This window comes from Anoplolepis gracilipes, chromosome 12 (assembly GCF_047496725.1).
Source record: "Anoplolepis gracilipes chromosome 12, ASM4749672v1, whole genome shotgun sequence".
Taxonomy (NCBI): domain Eukaryota; kingdom Metazoa; phylum Arthropoda; class Insecta; order Hymenoptera; family Formicidae; genus Anoplolepis; species Anoplolepis gracilipes.
The window spans coordinates 3,446,453-3,465,274 of NC_132981.1; the positions used below are offsets into that span (position 1 = coordinate 3,446,453).

The window sequence follows — 18,822 nt, forward strand, 5'->3', positions numbered from 1 at the left end:
AGAGTCCTGGGGATATGTACGTCGTAAGCCGGAGCCGAGGCTCTCTCTGTCGCAGTAGTAAAGTCCTTTACGATTCGCCGGGCTGTGATAATTAGAGAAACGCCAGTCCGTTTTCTCTCGCACCGTTTATTTTGTTTCACCGAGCGGATTTGTTACAAAAGTCACGACTGCTTATTCTGCGACAGGTTAAGATCGGTTTCGAGTGGCTTTCAACGGCGCGTAAAACGCAGACAGCTGTTTCAACGCTTTTCATGCGTTTAACGTTATTCAATGTTCAATACGATGACATGCAATTTCATGAGAGAATTCTATGAATATCGGAGAGAAACGCACACAATGTTTTCTGTCTGCGTATAAAATGAATGTTGAGGAGAGAAATTGACTTGAAATCTTTAATGTACTAAAAGCTTTATATGCACAATATATTGAAATTCTTTCTTTCTTTCTTTCTTTTCCTCTCTTTTACTCTGTTTTAATTTACGTAACATGGAAAATATAGCGCAGAAATAATGTCTTTTGCTTTAGAAATGTTTTTGCAAAGAAAAAAAAAAAAAAAAAAAGAATAAATCGATTTTTCAATCACGGCTTAATGAAGAGAAGTTGTGAACATTTTTCAAATTATATGCTTTTTCGTGTTTGTTTGTTTTTTTTTTTTTCGAGAGAGAGAGAGAGATCGGTATTTACGCGTGCAATATATAGTACCGTAGTATACATACCGACCTGCAGGAATTTCGGTATGGCGGTTTGTCGTACAGGTGACAGCCGCTCGATCAACGTTCCGAGTTCCTAACACATGGAGCGCCCTTTGTACACGCAATAAGTCTATCGGGTGTCGTGCAGGATATTGCAGTGGTTTCCTCCGAATCTAGATTCCGTATGACAATATGTAACCACCTGAAATGAAGCGCCGTTTGATTTATTAATCGATATGTTATCCCTAGGATCTTGTAGTTTGGTCAACGTTGATACAGATGTAATTTAGCTCCGAAAGTTCAGGAGCTTTACATACAATTATACATGATACGTATAAATTATAATATTTTAATTTATAGAAATATTTTAAATATTTTAAATTTTAGAAATAAATTATGAAATATAAAAAAATTATATAAATATATAATTATTATTTCTATAACTCGAGATTTAATTATAGAAGGAGTATATCATACAAAATGTATACGAATCGAAAAAGAAACTACTACAAGACGGTAATTAGCTCCTTTACATTGATTTATGAAACATTTTCTTAAAATTAAAAGTTCTTTTACCGGATTTATATTTTTATTTCCATTTAAAAAAAATTTTTATACACTTGCACTAAATGTTGTAACGTCGCAGTAAACTATCTTTTTCCCTTTGTAATTTGACATCTTTAATCGACCTTCGCATTATAATCAAGCAAAATCCATGTATTTCTTTAATCGTTGGAGAGAAAAATTTACAGACTGACATAATTTTTGAACTTTATTTCTTCTCTTCATTCATCTTGTTCACGGCATATGCGTTATCAGTCGCACTTTTGTCAGGTATATTATCGTTCCTCGCCGCGTGCGCATTCTGAAAAACTGAAAAGTCTAGACGGGAATTGTCGTAATTTCAACAGGCGAGATTAGAGCATGCTTGAAAGTTCCTATATAGTGGAAGGGAACTGCATCCTTGCTTCAAGTTGAAAAGTTTGTCGGCGGCGATGATATGTTTGCGTTCCTTTGCTTCTCCTTATCGACCATTCTCAAGCTCGTACTCTCTCAAGTGCATCTGACATTCTTGTGTTTTTTTCTTCCACTTCAACTTAGCTCGCGGCATAACTTTCGTAATTTCAGGAACCAGTTCACTTCTCAACCATGATCTTCTTGTCACAAATAAGGATCGATCGGGATATGCAGGTTTCAAAAGTCGGTTGCCGCGATTTAAACTTCAGAAACTTTGTGCAGTTTTCAAACTAGCAGTTGGAATATTTTCAGGATTCTTAATGAGAATTTCAAAAATATTGTAAAAGTTAGTGAGTCGTAAAGTTTTTCTGTGTTTATCTCTAAAATTGGAGAGAAACATTCTGTTGCATGTTTTTTTTTTCATCACGTGAATTAATTTGCATTAGAAGAAAAACTTATTAAAGAAATATTTTTTATATAACTTTAGAATAACATACCTACTTGTCTACTGAAGTGTATTTTAAATCGTAATATTTTTACAGCTGCTTGCTACGTTTACATATCTTTAATCTATGTAAACAGATTTTATAACATCCAGCATTTTACATCTGAATAAATTATTGAGACATTTTATATAGCGTAATTTTAAATTAGTAAAAGATTGTTAGTAAGACATGTCAAGAATAAAATATATGATATCTTATGTGCATAAGATATCTCTTAATCTTGATCACGATCGTAAAACGGGAAATACTGATTTGCGTGACGAAAGCGTAAAAATTTAATTAGAGAAAGCATGTGAAATATAAAATCGAAAGACGCTTGTCATTTCGTTGAATGCCTAGTTATTGTATTCATATAAAGTTTATTCAATTACATGCTTTTGTTAAAATGTAAATGTCTGCTTTTAATAACTACTAAATAATACGCATTTGTTTATACGGTGTTACAACCGATATTGATATAACCATCTGGTGGAGTTGTATCTTTTTCTCTCTCACTCGTATTTCAATAAATTTTAAATAATAAAGATGAGATTAATAATATACAATAAGAATTAAATTATTTTATATGTTTGATTGTAAGTTTCTAATTAATTATTTATATCTTTTAATTATGAATTATTTATTTACGACTTAATATAACGTTTTATATTTTTACTAGTAGTAATCCAATTTGATACGGAATCCTGTTGTACATCGGGATCGTAAATATTACGAACTGATCATTAACTCACGCGGCCGGCGGGTTCTCCTCTAAAAAAAGGAATCAATTTTCTTCTCTACGTCACATAATGCAATTTACGCGGCGCTATTAAAAAAGTTATTCCGCGTCCGGTAACGCTGAATACACGTCTGATCTTTCAACATACGTCGAAATCATATCACTAGAATATTCTGAAATCTGGTCGCTCCGCGAACCGTTCTAATTAGTGCTTTTGATTAGTGATTTGATTAAACGTTGATTGCATCGTCGCTGTCATGCAGCAGACCGCGATGCAGATTAAAAAAGTATATTATATACCGCCCGACCGCCTTTTTATCGTGTTTAATATTTTTAACGTCTTTCATATTCATTCATTCGCGTTATTTGGGTCTGTATTTGCTCCCTAAAGCGAACGTGCTCGGACTGGCGTTGTTTCATTTTTCTCGTTTTGTTATATACAGGATTCGTTCGTTCGCGTACCGGATATCTAGTATCTAGTTGGACGTTAAGTAAAAGAAGCTCCAACAATTTAAAAGTTTTTCCGTTAACTACCAATATATAGCGGCGGATTACTCGCAACTGAGTTTGCGCTATTGCGAATCGTGCCCTTTTTAACGAAAGTCCGAAAGTTGAATTTAACAAGAGAAAGAGAAAGGGAGAGAGATAACACTGTTTATATGAATCGAAATTTCTCTTTTCGCCCTTTTACATTTATCCGGTTACCTCAATTTTTTACAACGCCGGAAGGGCTAAGTGACAATGGGGAGAGAGAAAAAAATTGGTCGAGAGAGATGGTGGAAACTAAAACATTACATACATATATAAAAAGGAATTTTACAATATTTTATATTTTTTTAAAAGAATCGAAAAATTGCGTTGCGTAAAAGTCAGGAAATAACGCCAGAAGCTCTTTGTTAAATGATTGGTATTGCAGAAACATTATCTTTGCAAATTGTAATGAAACCTTGACGCTTCTTGTGCATGAAATGGTTGTAACAGCTTAGTTATTAGTTATACCAATGCCAAAGAGGATTTTGGAATAAGCTTCGGGATAAGGGAGGGATGTAACTAGGCTGAGGTGCAATTTTATGCATGATTTTGCGCGTTATACAGGGATTCTTATGTCGAAAACTTTGGACCTAACAAATTATCGAACATTTTCATCAAAATAGAGCTAACTTATTATAAACGATTCATACAATTTTATAGAATTTTAAAGGCAGAATTTTGTCTATTTTTTTCTATGAAAAAATAAAATAAAATTTAATGTTGTAGATGTAATTCGATTCTATAAATGTTTTCTATCACACGACATATGTATATTAAACTACAGATAGATCTATATTCTAAATTCTTTGACGAATTACGGATTGTTTAAAATAGATTGAAAGTTAGATAAATTTTCTTTTTCTATCTATATTTTATATGACGATAGAAAATAGATAGAAAAGATAGAAGACAGAAAATAGATATTTTCTATCTATATTTTCTATTTATATTAGGGTGGTATACTCTGAGAGGAGATTGTAAATCGCTATCAAGTCAAATTGATTTGATCCACATAGGAATCCATGCATTTGATGACTCTAGCGCCTTGACATTAACATAGATATCTCTCTCCGATGAGACATTTCATTTAGAAGTAGCTTTTTTATTTAATTTTGTGTACCCTGGATATCCGAGGATCAGAAAGATTTAGTTGTAAAGGGCTAAGAGAGGAGCGCTTTACGAAGAGTTAAGAAACATAACGGCGCGGATAAAATCGGAAGGTCTTCGACCAGACGACCTAAGAGCCGTCCCGGTCGGCAGGTCGTCACCTCGGAGACAACAATAGCTTGCGCTGGTCGATCCTCTGTTTTACGATTATGGACAAACACTGGTAAACGCATCGATAAAATCGTCCCTCAGGACAATCTCATTCACTCGCTCGTTAACGTTTGCTGGCAGCGGCAGGGATAACGTTGATACCGCTGCCGTCGAGCTAACCCCGTGTCAACCTCGGTACAGCATTCGCGAGTCGACAAATACGATTACCACCCGCCCACTTGCTCGATGCCCAAACCAGGCTGAACCTGGTGGTACTTGTGGATACACAAACTTGTCCCAGATATCGGGATTCAACCCTCCGGCTTCCTCTCTCTCTCTTCTCTCGCTCTCCTTCTCTCTTTCTCTTGCCATGCGCTGCGGGGCCTCATCCCCTTGAATGCCCTCCCTCAACGTTTGCAACCCTTCCTCGATGAGTCTTTCGAAGCTCCCTCGGCAATCCCTCGAGTGCAGTCGGTTATCTCTCTTACTCTTTCTCTGCTTGCTTTCTCTCTTCCTACCTTTCCCTTAAATCTGGTTTCCTCGATCGTCAATTATCCGCGAAAAGGCAAATTTGCTTATGTTACAGCTCCGCCTGCCCGATTACTCGCTGTTACACGTTAATTTCCTAGCACGGTGTCTGATCAACATGGCTAAGAAACATGTTACTATGTAGAAACTCGATTGCAACAGTTTGATGCATTAATCAGAAAAATTTGGCTAAATAATTGGAAGTCCAAATATATCTGTATAATTAATTGTGTAAAATATTTTCTCTAGTATAAACTAAAATTGGAGGAGGGAGGGCGGTTTATATTTTATTTTATTAATTTTTATGCTATCATTTATTCTTGTCAATTTATTATTCTTGCATGGTATATAGTACTCACTTCCTGTAATTTAAAATGTAATTTAAAAAATAGTTTGAGCATAACATTGTAATGCATCTTGTAATAAGTTTTGTAATTGCTTCGACACTTTGTCGGCTATTATTAACGTATACTGCGTTAACGTAGCATGGCTACCCATGCTCTTTATTAGTACCTCGTACGATCATCCAATATAGATGACAAGTTAATTTCGAGTTAATACGTATATCCATCGACTATTCAATACGTTGAAGGTTGTCGCGTGGAACTTTGATGAAATTGCGTATTATTTGCAAAACTAATGTAATCTGCCCACGCGACCATGTATACGTGAGAGAAAGAGGGAGAGGAGGAGAGAAAGAGAGAGCGAGAGAGAGAGAGAGAGAGAGAAATTTCACACAAATATAGGAAAATGCGAATGTAGGCTTATATATATCGATTTTGAATCTTTCTCTTTCCTTGCTTCATCCATCACGCAACTTATTCTGTAATTATCCTGTCAGTCAATCGTAGCAACCTTTGTTCCATTACGTGTTTCATATTTTCTTTTCGCGGCTTGTCTATCATCGAAATGTTCTTGATAAACGCTTTTTAATCCCTCCGTACAAAAATAATATATTTGGATATATTAAAAGTGTTAAAATCTTGCTTCATACGTTACATTAGTTGAAACACGTGTATTTAATCTTTAAAACACTGATAACTGTCAATTGTTTGTTTATTATTTGTGTATGAGTATAAATTAAAGCGTTACATATTACCTTTGTGTACCGTATTATGTGATTTCACATAACATTCATAATTAGTTTATCAGATGTTAATGGTTTTTGGCAATTCTTTTTGTAACAATATGTATTATATATTAATTATAATCTCATGCGCAATTATAATTAATATATTATATTAGTTAATTTATCTCCTAAAATATATATTCAATGTGCGCTTTGAATTATCATCTATTTATTGGAATTTGAACAATGCAGTATGTGTGATAAAATGATGCGACAAATAATATAGTTACATAATAATATACAATAGATAGTTATTACCTTACGGTTTGTAAAGTCACTGAAGAGTTTGATGTAATAATGTCTATTCTATTTTATTTAGAGAATCAGAAAATAGAGGAAATTAATATTTTAAAGTTAAAATATTAATATTTTAAAAATACTAAAAAAGGTTTAATTTTACTTATTAAATGATTGGATAGATTTTCTTGAGAAAGCAGATTATATCGCTGTATTATACGGAATTCTTCTTTTTGTTTCGTGCGGTGGATCGTGTGCTAGAGGTTTTATCTTCCTAATCAACGTAATAAGAAATCACGTACCTTTGGGATTATCTCGACATTTTAGGCAATTAAGGGAGAATATCCGTTGAGAGAATGGCTCGTACAAGGGTATATCGTGATCCCGCAGATTTCATTTCGCGCATAAGCTGATTATGCAGCCGAAAGCGAGGGCTCTTGTGGGCCTGAGGATCGACGAGTAATACGCGAGATGGCACGTTCGACAGGCGTTTTAATTTGCTATCGATTTGTAAGGCCACGCTGTGGATTATGAACGAGATCGTTCCGATCGCGGCCCGATAATTCTGTCGCGCAACAACAACAACAACAACGTGCATTACACACCGCATACTTGCTTTGGGCAACGGCGTCACTAATTGCATTTGACTCCCCCGTACATTGTCGCGCAAAGAGGTTGTTATCAACTCGCTGGTCCACTTTCCCAGATTAAAATTGACATTTTCAAGAAATTATCAACAAATCTTTTCGCGAACATTTTTTTTGAGAAATATCACTTAGAGATATGTAATACGTCGTTTTTTTTTGGAAAATTTTTTAACTATTGCAAGCAAGCTTTTTATTTAATTTTGCTTGAAAATAATGTATGTATTATCAATTTATTTGTAATTACTATTATTATTATTATTGTTCTCTTAAGAATATGTTCTCTTCTTTAAATTAAAAATTGGAAATTATTTTCAAATGTTTATATCTATTTTTTCGGATATTTTATATAATAATATACATGTATAGATATATACTTAATTAATATAATAATAAAATATATATATATATATATATATATATATATATACCTATATAAAATTCATAATATATAATTTATATTTTATAATGTTTTTATATATATATATATAACATATTACGCACATATATAAAAAACAACAGTTTATATTTGGCCGACTATTAAAATGAGATAATGATGCTCATTTATTTAAAAATAGCGTTACGCTATTTGATTTGTCGGTCAAATCTATTTGAGGTGAATATCGGGTGAAGAGAGCCGACCGACGTATTTAATTTCATATCGATTAGAAAACCTTACGGCAGATTACAGGCAGTATCACGTGGGCCAATAGTTTCATCGACACGACAGATATAGTAGGGCTTAGCTTTATACGAGGTAAACGGGTGACAAAGCATGTTTCTCGAACGATGAGTACCGTGTAACAGGGTAATTAAGGTCGCAGGTGCATTAAACGGAGAAACACGATGCAGCTTTTTCGAGCCTACGTTCACGAGCGCGTTTATTGATGTATTGTCAAGGTAAAAGATCGGGACGACTTTGAAGTCTCAATTCACGGTAGATGCGCGTTTAATAACCGTGCGCTAGAAAAGAAATATTATAAAAAGGAATAGAGGAACCGTGCGTTCTCTCTCGGTTGTAACGTAATTAAAACGTTGTTCTTTTCAGAATTGAAATTGAAACGTTAATTTAAATGTGCAATTTTTATTCGATCTCTTCCAAAATGAAAGCTTCCTCTTTGCATGAAGTATATCACGAGCGATTCTTTCTGAATACATTTATTGACTGCGCGGAATATTTTTAGCGAGTGATATTATATGAGATCACTTATTGCAGTTATTATTGCCAAGAAACATTCAATATGCCGACGGGCGTAAATTGATTCAATTTACGAGTCGCATTACATCGCCGATATTTAATTATCTATATCACAGAAATAGACAATGTGTGATCGCGTCATCTTTCTCAGTTATTCGTTTGAAATTGAAAATAGACTTGATTGAAAAATCTGATTCAAGAAGTAGGAGCGAAAAACAAGAAGGCAAGAGAGAAGAGAATATATTTGCAATGAGAATTTAAACTCGGATAGAAAAGCGTCATATAATATAATCGGTTTATGTGCAAAACTCATTAACCGTATCAAATTCAAACGCCGCTGTGTAACGTGATTATATAAATATCAATATATATTATAATATTCTCATGCAGACTTTGTGGAGCAAATAAAGTTATGTTTATTCTAGAATATAATTTAGTCAATAATCTGTAAATAACTATTTTAAATTTACAAATTGTTATTTTTATTTGCAAGTAAATATTCTCCGCTGTAATTATGTATTATTTAAACAAATAAATACAGCATAAAATAAATGTAGTATATATATATTGTAAAATATTGAAAAAAATATTTATTTTATTGTTACATTTTTAATCTCTTCTTCTCTAATATGTACAAGATATTCTACTAGATAAAAAATTCTGTCTGAAAAATTCTGCCTGTCTCACTAGTAGAATTTTTCCTTAGCAAAAAAATGTTGGCGATCGGAAAAAAAACAATTGCTAGATTTTTTTTGTCGTGGACAGAAACCGAATAATATCGTTTGATCAGCGATAATGGTGGACAATGCGAGCGGATGCTGGGCGACAACTGGCAATCTATTAATCTTGCGTCAACAATCGAAGATTCGGGCGAAGAGAAAGAGATGGCTTTTCGCACGCCAGCAGGAGCGGAACAAGCTAACCTAGGAAATGACGAGATCATTTCATTATCGTTCCGTCATCTGTAGAATTTTGCGCATTTCCTGGCTTTCGTATATATCTTCGCTGTTATTCACAGCGGATAATCCCCATCAATCTCTATTTCTTTCACACAAACGATCGCGTTGTGACTTGGCGACTCCGGCGGACAATTTGCGAAAATTTTTTTCGTATTATTTGCAACAAGTTTGCGAATAAGACGATATAATAAAAACATAATTGATTCTCGATATCTTTTTCGGTACTCTTTTGTTTGTATAAATCATCTTTTGGATCAGTGTATTACTATATTAGAAAACTCTATCGAATATTCTTTTAATATAAATTCAATTATAATCACATATTTTTAATTAAATTTTAATATTAATTTGAATAAATTCTTTTATAATTATAAATTTTGAGTGTTATAATTATATATGTATTTTTAAAAGAAAAACAAATTTATGTCGGATACATTTTATCAAATTTTTAAATTTAAAAATTTAATATTCTACCGATTCCAAAAGCAGACGCTTAACAATGGAAAAAAATTAAAAATCATGGAATGATTTCTTTTGTCAAATTAAAGCGAGGAATTGGTTATACGATTTGATTAACGAAAGAATACGTCACGGCCATATCACAAAGTTAATTTTGTCCATTATTTGTTCTGGCACAGCTTCTTCAGAAAAATAACCGAAACATTTCTCGTCGCGTGTACAAAAATGACAAAATCGGAAGAAGATTTCCCGATGATATAGATACCAGTGATTCCTTTTTAAGACATCCGACATCTCTCCGCGGCTTTTACATCACTACTTTTCAAGCCTCGACGCACTTTCCTTTGTAGCTTTTGGAGCTTCACGAGGAAGCGTAACGGATGCTTTTTATCCGTCGTTTGTATTTTCTCAGACAATAAAAAACGTTCGTTTGTAAACTAGGAACTCGCAAAGAACAACGGCATTGTTTTTATAAAGCTTGGATATCTCCATAGTGCATTTCATGAAGCTTCCGCGGAATGTAATCAAATATTTTGTGTAAATGTATGATGGACACCATAACTCGAATCCATTGTTAAGATATTTTTTTTTAAAGTTTCCTTTGCAGCACATTTACATCTGTAATAGTAAATGTAATATCTGGTGCAGGAAGAAAACTTAAGATGTTAAATCTCAGAGTCGACTTTTTATTTCGCCACAAAGGAAGAAATTAAAACTCTGTTTTATGAAAATCATAAACTCCTAAATTTTGTTGTGAAAATTATATTTCCCTAAGAATTTTTTATTTAAAATTACATTTTAAACGGAATTTTTAATTCTTGCCAGAGTTCTATAATGAATAATTTAATTCTAATGTAAATGTCTGATGGAAATTAATGATGAAAACTTTATTAAATAAACAACCATATTTGTTACATCCGTAGACGTAATTAAAAAGCGTACTGCTACCGACAACAGTACGATGTATCCATTTTGTCTTATTAAATTTTCTTGACCTATGCACAGAGCTGTGTTGCAATGTATCTGCTGTAAGTGAAAAAATCCCGCGTTTGGTCAGCCTCGCGAGCGAGTAAATAAATATGTTTTCAAATACAATTTTTCTATTTACGGAACCTTGCAGATTGGCTCAGTGCATTGAAAGGAAATGTTGATTTATTTCGTGCATGTATGTCACCGCGTATGTTTTGTACAAAAGGTTAGAGAAAATTATTCAAGTCTAGAACAATATTTTGATGTAAAAGCGTATTGTAAATAGTGATTGGACAATTTTATTTTTCTGATTTAATTGGCTTTTCTTGTTACATATTTTACTACGCTTTAAATTTTAGATAATAAAAAAATCGTATTCAGAAAGTTGTGTATTATCCGGCTTACTGTGCTGCTTTTAAATTAACGTGTTGTGTAACACACAAGCACGGAAAATACGTCGCAGTATCGGGTCATTGTTAAGCGAACATGATATACGAGCTACGAATCAAGCTACAGCGTACTTTTTACTCGGCGACATTTCCGTATAAGTCGAAACGAACCCAGGTGGCGTAAAATTAATCTCGCAATATGCGGCGGCAAGGTTTACGAAGCGTGATTTCGAAGATTAAAAGTCGTAGTATTAACTTCGTTAATATTCCTGCCAGCCCGAAATTTCGTGCGAAAATAGAACTGTGGTAGTTTCAGCTTATTATAATAAAAAAAAAAAAAAAATAAAAATTAAAAATAAAATCTAAAATATATGTATATGATACGTAAGTGCGAAGCAAGCACAATATTTCTTTAATTATCGAGTTTATGTGGCCTCTTTAGTTGCAGCAATTTTATAGGTTTTATGAGAACGTTAAGATTTACGACCGAAATAATTAACCAACATTGTTCTGCGCAACAAAGTTTGTCAAAGAAATGAAGCATACATACATACAATATCTAGTGCATGAATGTATTAATATCATGGCATGAAACTTTTTTTATCTTCGTATAAGTATCGTTAGTCAATGTTTTATTAGTCATCTTGCTAGAAATTGGAATGTAATCAAAATTCTTTCACTTTATGGTCTTAATTAAACTGCGACCTGTTTTCAGTTTATTGTATGATAAACTACTGTGTTAATAGAGATTATAAATGCGCAACAGGTTTAGCTGATCATTTTCTTTTCCGACGAGATAACGCTTGAATGTTTCCGTTAAAATTATTGCTGAACACTAATATACAGGGAATAATATCAGTAACACAATTATCGTACAACAAAAAAGAACGACTTTATTAAAGAATATTATAAATAAGAATTGTCATATTTTTTTAATTTATATGTATTGCAAAACATAATGAACCGATCGTGTATTTTCATCTAACGATAAATATCACGTATTACATTGTATTTCTTAAAGTTTATACACATGAAATCGATAACAGCTTTTTTATCCAAAGTTTTCGAGTCTCGGTTCCTTTTCAAAACCGGGTTTTGCCCGGTTAAAATGCGAAATGTCGCGTACACTTGGCGAGACTCAAAGAGGAAATGCGAGAAATTTCATTGACGGGACAAAAGATACACGCAGGCGAAACGATTTGGAGCATGAAAATTGCAACATGGAAAAACACTCGGGTGGCGGGTATCCGGAAGATTGGAAAACCTCGTTGAAAGTCGGTAGGCGAAATTTCTTCACGTCGTCTGATTTTTCCCGTTACACGTTCCGGCTCGGTACCCTTTACCGACTGTCGCGGAGAACGATATTTCATTGTGTACACCGGACACGAAATCACGTAGAACAAGAATCGTTCGTTCAACGACATAACTTTTAACGTTTTGCCCTTAATAATACATTGGTTCGAAAAAACACTTATCCGAAGGAACTCGTAAAAAGAACCGTATTCTGTAATGTACATTCGACCATTGGCTAATGCCAATTACTTATGTTGTCGGTCGATTTGTCCAATAAGGCACGCAATACGCGATTTTCTTTCTTATTACAACAGCACATAGCTAGCATTTATAAATATAACACGTATATTACATATATATATTTTTTACATATATATATATATATATATTTCATCAAGCTTGTAATTTAATATTTGTCGATTTTGAAGCTTCGGTTTTTCCTGATTACTCGATCTCGAGCGAGTTCAATTTGTAGCCTAATAAAATTTAACGGGGCGAAGAAAGGGCGAGGGAACAGAAAAATACATAAACCTACAGTGCAGAATGGATTTCGGAATGGCAAGGAAAACATAGCCGCGAATTTCGACGAACGAACGTCGCGATTTGTCGAGCAGAGTAATTTCATTCTTGATCCTGCGCATTAGTTCCGATATCGACATTCACCCCGAGAGCGTTAATTCTCTTCAACGTAGGGACATCGAAGAAATATCTCGGGTCGAGATGAGGGTTGTCACTTACGTACCATATACGATACCGTACTCGGCGTTTCTGGAAATGGTGATGTCGATAGCTACCACCTTGATTCCCCTCAATCTTGATAAATCTTGATTTATCGCGAGACCTGCCTCACCTCGAGAGACCGCTACATGTCATAGCCCCATTAATCGAAAGCTTTTAGTTTCTTATGATTTAATTAATTCATTATTTATCTTGTCAACAACAACGAAAGAGGGGTCTCGGTGAATTAATATTTGTTGTGGATTAAGCCTTATCTTATTTGACGTTTGCGTTTTTTTTTATTACATTGACATTCGTAAAATCTGCTTTGAACGGACATATTTTTAAGGGAAGAAAGACCTCTCTTATTCACCATATATTTTTTTCACTCTTAAACGTGACACGGCAGTTTTGTAAATCTTCTTATATATCCTGTTCAAGAACCACTAAAGCAGAGAAGTAAAGCAAAGAATTTTCAACGTCAAGAAATGCAAATTTATGAATAACTGAGAGGCACTTTATGTGCCTTTGCCGATTCTGGATCGATGTCTCGCGATCGTTGGGTCTCTGTACTGGGAAATATGCTCCCAATATCTATTCATAGCGTGTGGCTTGACAGAGCTGAATTTTTTCCCCCGGCGGGCGAATGAAGTACGACCTATTTTTCGATTAGACCTTCGAAAAAAAAGCGTTCGAGCCGCAACGAGAGTCCTTGATCGAAAGATTCGACGCTCCTCGGTCGAGTTATTGTCTCGTTTCGTAATTTATCGGGCAAGACAAATTGCTCGGATTCCTTTCAGCCATTACGACAGCTGATCTGGCCCAAACTACGGTGGATAAATCAGTTCTTTTTGCGCGGCGCGAAAAGTCTATCCATCTATCAGCGTGTAGACGACAGTCGAGGTAATCCTCACTTTTTGCATGGACTGGTGGTGACGTTTACCAGCGATTTACAAGTTAAATTACGTCGATTTATACCGTGCTTTCTGAAACGTTCATTTTGCTACAGCACTTCAACGAGATTATTAGATCCGAATATGTTACCGCAAACTTTCCTAATTTTAATATTTTTAATTTGATTTTAATGTGAATTACATTTCTCAAGTAGGTTAATTATCCATATTACGGTTTAAATATAAGTCATTTAAAAAATTATATGTAACATGTTATATAAGAATAAAAATAAAAAATATTTTTTTAGTAGGTTAAACTGTTAATGTATGTATTGTACAAAAAAAAATATTTCATCCTATTTGTTAGTTTTTTATATCTTATTTAAATACAAAGGCACACTAATAGGCATATTAATATGGACATTTATTCTATATTTATTTTTTATTTATATACATATACAGGGTGCTCCGGAATTTGCGGACATGGAATATACGGCGTGATTATTCGTGCCAAAAGAAACAACTTTTTTTTCTGACAAAATTGCGTTTGAGCACTACTTTTTAAATGAGAGTAACTTAAAACTAACGCTTGGATGACCATAGTTCCGTAACCGTGTGTCTTACGACAAAAATTGATAGAAACTTATTTGTAGATTTCATCAAGTCCTATAAAAAAGGTTTTATGCATCTTTACTCTAGGACGCATGGTTACGGAGATACGGTCACTGTTTTCATTTAAAAAGTAGTGTTTAGATGCAATTTTGCTAGAAGAAAAAGTTGTTTCTTTTGGCACGGACAATCACGCAGTGCATTCCGTGTCCTCGAATTCTGGAACACCCTGTATACATAATATATATAAGACTGTATTGTGTTTGGAAATATAGGTATACAATGTGTGTGCATGTATGGACAAATACAATAAATAGTATCAAAAATCTTGGAACACTGTGCTTATCAAACGTTTCTCCTTTTTGTAACCACGCATCGCTTTCTATGTCAGAATCGTTCGTAAAAGGTGATGGATCGCCCACGTAAAACGGGGGGTTGCGTAATAAATTCTAAATTATGCTTTTTTATCGTCTTTATCGTTCCGTGCCGCGATTCTGTTTTTTTTTTTTTTTTTTTTTTAATCGGGTGGACAATTCTTCGTGTAAAGCGATAAGAGTGGCACAGCTCATCCCTCTACTTAAGAACTATATTTGCCTTTCATATCACTTAAGTATATCAGTTATAAGTACTTGCGTAGGCATGCAATTTTTCTACTATATAAAAGAATACCCTTTCCGTTATAGATTTCCAATCGAATAAATGAAAATTGTGAAAAGAATGAGTTTTAGCCTTTTTAAAATACTACACAAAAAAATTTTTTTTAAATTAAGATTTGTTTTTCTCCCTAAATCTAAAAGTTTCACATACCTCCGTCTTCCGGCGTTATCCTCGAAGATTTTCACCCCTTCGTCGCGCACCACTTATAATTACTCAAACACAATCGGCAAACGGCAACAATTATGGTCGTCTCATTCGCGCGCAGCGATCGTCTCTTGCTCAACATCTCGTGGCTGCTTCACCCCCACGAGAGAGGTCTTTTTTTCTTCCCCCTCGACGTAGGGAGAAAGAGAGAGAGAGAGAGAGAGAGAGAACGGTTCACTTACACGTAAGTTGCACAAGAGTGCCGGATGCTGAGGGGAGAAGGAGAAGGAGAAGGAGCAGGTGGTGAAGAGGGAGAAGGGGATGACGCGGGGGTCGGCGGGAGCGGATTCGGGAGTGCGCGTCGCGGAGGACGCGGCGCGTCGCGTCGCGTCGCGTCGCTCCGCTCCGCTCCGCTTCGCTCGCAACCCGCTCTCGGGGCGTGCGGGCGAGTCAGTGCGCGGCGAGGCGCGCCAGCTGCCGCACGTCATGATTCTACCCCAGGTGAGCGACGATGTACCCAGATACTACCACTACCACCCCGTCGTTAACAGGACGACCGCCGAGAATCGTGAATATACTCACTCTCAAATGATAGTCCCCCACCTGTGCATGATGAGTGTGTCTCGAACGAATTTCCCTCTTTTGCGTTGGTTCTTCTTCATTTCGTCAGCACGAGAAACAGCATGAGTAAAATCTCATTCTTCATCTTCCCGGTTTTCTCCCCCCCCCTCCCTCCCCACCCTCTTCTTTCCCTCCCCCGCCCATCTGCCAGCATCTACTTTCTCCCTCCCCCCCCCTCCCCTCCCTCCCCCACGATACCGCGCCCCTTATGTGTCGTTGTTACGTGTAGACGTAATTTACATGAAGGATGATGCATTTTTAGAGGGGAAAATCGAGAGTTGAACGCAGAAAAAAGAAAATGCTTCGCAGAGTGCGAGTATATAATACGAGAGATTTTACGCGAATGTCGCGCAGTGATGTGAGCGGCCGGCATGAAATTTTGCGGCGTGCTTTTTGGCTCGAATGCCGTCGAACGCGAAAGGGAGAGGACAATCTCGGATTATTTGTAAAGTCGGAAAAGTGAGTGAAGAGAGACGGGAGCTCTTTGCCCCGAATCGGATGGGAAGTGACGAAACCAAATTGTGCTGTCGAAGAAAAATTCGCTTTCTTCTTTAATGTGACAAACACCAGTGATTTCATGTAACGGGGATGGTGACGTATTACTGTTACGTTTCGAGTTTCCTGAAAAAGTCTTAAATAATAATTTTGTAACCGCAAATATTGCACTACTGGTGTTCCTTACATCGTGAAATTCGATGCCAGGCGTGTCGACAAAATCGATTCATTCGGCGGCGAAATAGTCCGCGGATAAAAATAACCCGAAAGATAATACGTCGAGGATGAAAATTTTGATTTACGAGCAAGAGACGCTAATCATAATGAAAATCGCGGCCGAGATAATAATGCCGGAGCTTAATTTTATTATCAGTTCGCTGAGTCTCGGGAAAACTGTCGAAGAATTTTACGGCGTCTTTATCCCTGTAAATTTTATGCTAAATAAATGAGAAACAAATCAATTCATCGTCGACGAAACGGTCTATTTTAAAATCATATCGTGAATAAATAATAACGTCGATCGAAAAAAAAAATTTACTCGTGAATAAACTGAAATATCTGAACAAAAATTGTAACTAAAGTTGGTCAGTTTTTGCGGACAGCGACTCGAAACATTTTTGCGCGAGCTGATTCGAGTCGGCGAAAGTTTCCGAAACACACAAATACGCAAAACTTTATCGACCAATTTTACGGAATCGGATTTCCTGTAGAAGCGCCTTTTCTATCACCGCAACAGGTTTTCGTAATACATTTCGGTCATTATCGTCACGATAATGCTAATTTCCCTATCGCGTCCATCGACGGATTGATTATCAGTGATTGACCGACGGAAACGACTCTACAAAGGCAGAAAATGAAATTTATGTGTCCAGGAAGTTAAATGTCCGCACTCTCGTTATGCTTCATTTGTATTATCACCCATCTGCACATTGTGATGTATTTTTGCATGTCCATTGTTGTAACTAAAGAATCCTTGAAATATCTGCTTTTATTAAGACTTTGGGATTTGACATATATGCGTATTAGAAGAAACTTTGATTTTTTTACATTTTTCGTGAACGCATAATTATTTCATAAACGAGTAAAATATATACATTTACGATAAATCTTTAACAACATTACATATTTTATCAAATATTGTATAAATTAATTGATTCATATTTTTAGAAAAATTAATGTTAAGGAAAAATTAAATATCTCTTTCCGTCATTGTAATACATATATTTTCAAGAACTTATATAAAATCGTCTTCAAAATAATTAAAATGTAGAAGAAAACTTCAAAGAATCTTAAATATAAAATATTCTCTTTTACATCAGTTTTAAAGTACTGTAGTTGGCAGTTCTGTATTTTTACACGTTCATATAAGCTTTCACATAATCTGATTCTAAAGAAAATTCTAGTAGCACTGTACACATGTTACATTTTATACGCGTACAACTATTGTATTATCTTTTATAATTGCTACATTTCTACAGAAAGTTTAAATTACAGAGCGGGGAAAAACTTGGACATGGGTCAGCTACGTGAAAAATGAAAAATCTAATACATTTCGAAGATTTGACATTGTGCATTTGTAGCCTTTTAAAATATAAAATTAATAATTAATTTGTAATTTGAAGTAAATACTGATTCTCTGTAAAATTAAAATATTTATTTTCATAAGTTTTTGTGTACAGACACACTGAAAAAGTTAATTCGCTATAAGATAATATTTACGATTTAGAGATTAAATTATATTCTACAGGGCAAATTTTTACTTTAACTCACAAGCTAATATTATATTTAATTTTAATATTTTAAAAGTGCTTTGTGCAATGTCAAATTTATGAATAGCAAAATATATTACAAATGTATGTATTAACTTTTGACGTAACTGATCTGTTCAATTCCTCCTTAACCATATTTGTGAAACTTATTCCATATTGGAAAGATCTCTGTGAGAGGGGACTATATTCCTAAAATTATATATTAAAAAAAGTACATTGTAAAGTACTATAAATCACCGTAAAACTCGCAGAGACAGATGTCTGTGGTTATTTTCTCCCTATAAGAAAGGATGAGCGCAAAAATCGCGTGCTTATGGAGTGGTGAAAATTCAATTTCGCGGAAAAGCGGCTAAAAAAGAGACGCTGTGCACTTTATCATCCAATACGTCGGTCGTCGGATTTCCGCGAAGTCGCACCAAAATTCGGAAAAACTTTACAAAGTGAAGGTTTG

General features: G+C 34.9%; 2 protein-coding genes across 5 annotated transcripts in view; one reads left to right on the forward strand and one right to left on the reverse strand.

Moving 5' to 3' along the window:
* The window catches only part of LOC140672049 (uncharacterized), a 54,810-nt gene extending 39,179 nt beyond the window's left edge, over positions 1-15,631 (reverse strand). The window contains exons 1-2 of one of the 3 annotated variants that reach the window (XM_072903847.1): positions 15,493-15,631; positions 721-894 (exon numbers count right to left, since the gene is read on the reverse strand). The gene's annotated coding sequence lies outside the window, so the exon portion shown is untranslated. Of the gene's footprint in view, positions 1-716; positions 895-15,492 lie in introns of all 3 variants that reach the window. The other 2 variants (XM_072903846.1, XM_072903849.1) reach the window with 2 other exon arrangements.
* A 72-nt stretch (positions 15,632-15,703) lies between these two features.
* Dop1 (dopamine receptor, D1) overlaps positions 15,704-18,822 on the forward strand; it is an 82,368-nt gene continuing 79,249 nt past the window's right edge. Inside the window, exon 1 of one of the 2 annotated variants that reach the window (XM_072903864.1) lies at positions 15,704-15,987. In XM_072903864.1, the coding sequence (XP_072759965.1) occupies positions 15,808-15,987 (180 nt within the window). In that variant the 5' untranslated portion in view covers positions 15,704-15,807. Of the gene's footprint in view, positions 16,055-18,822 lie in introns of both variants that reach the window. The other variant, XM_072903865.1, reaches the window with a different exon arrangement.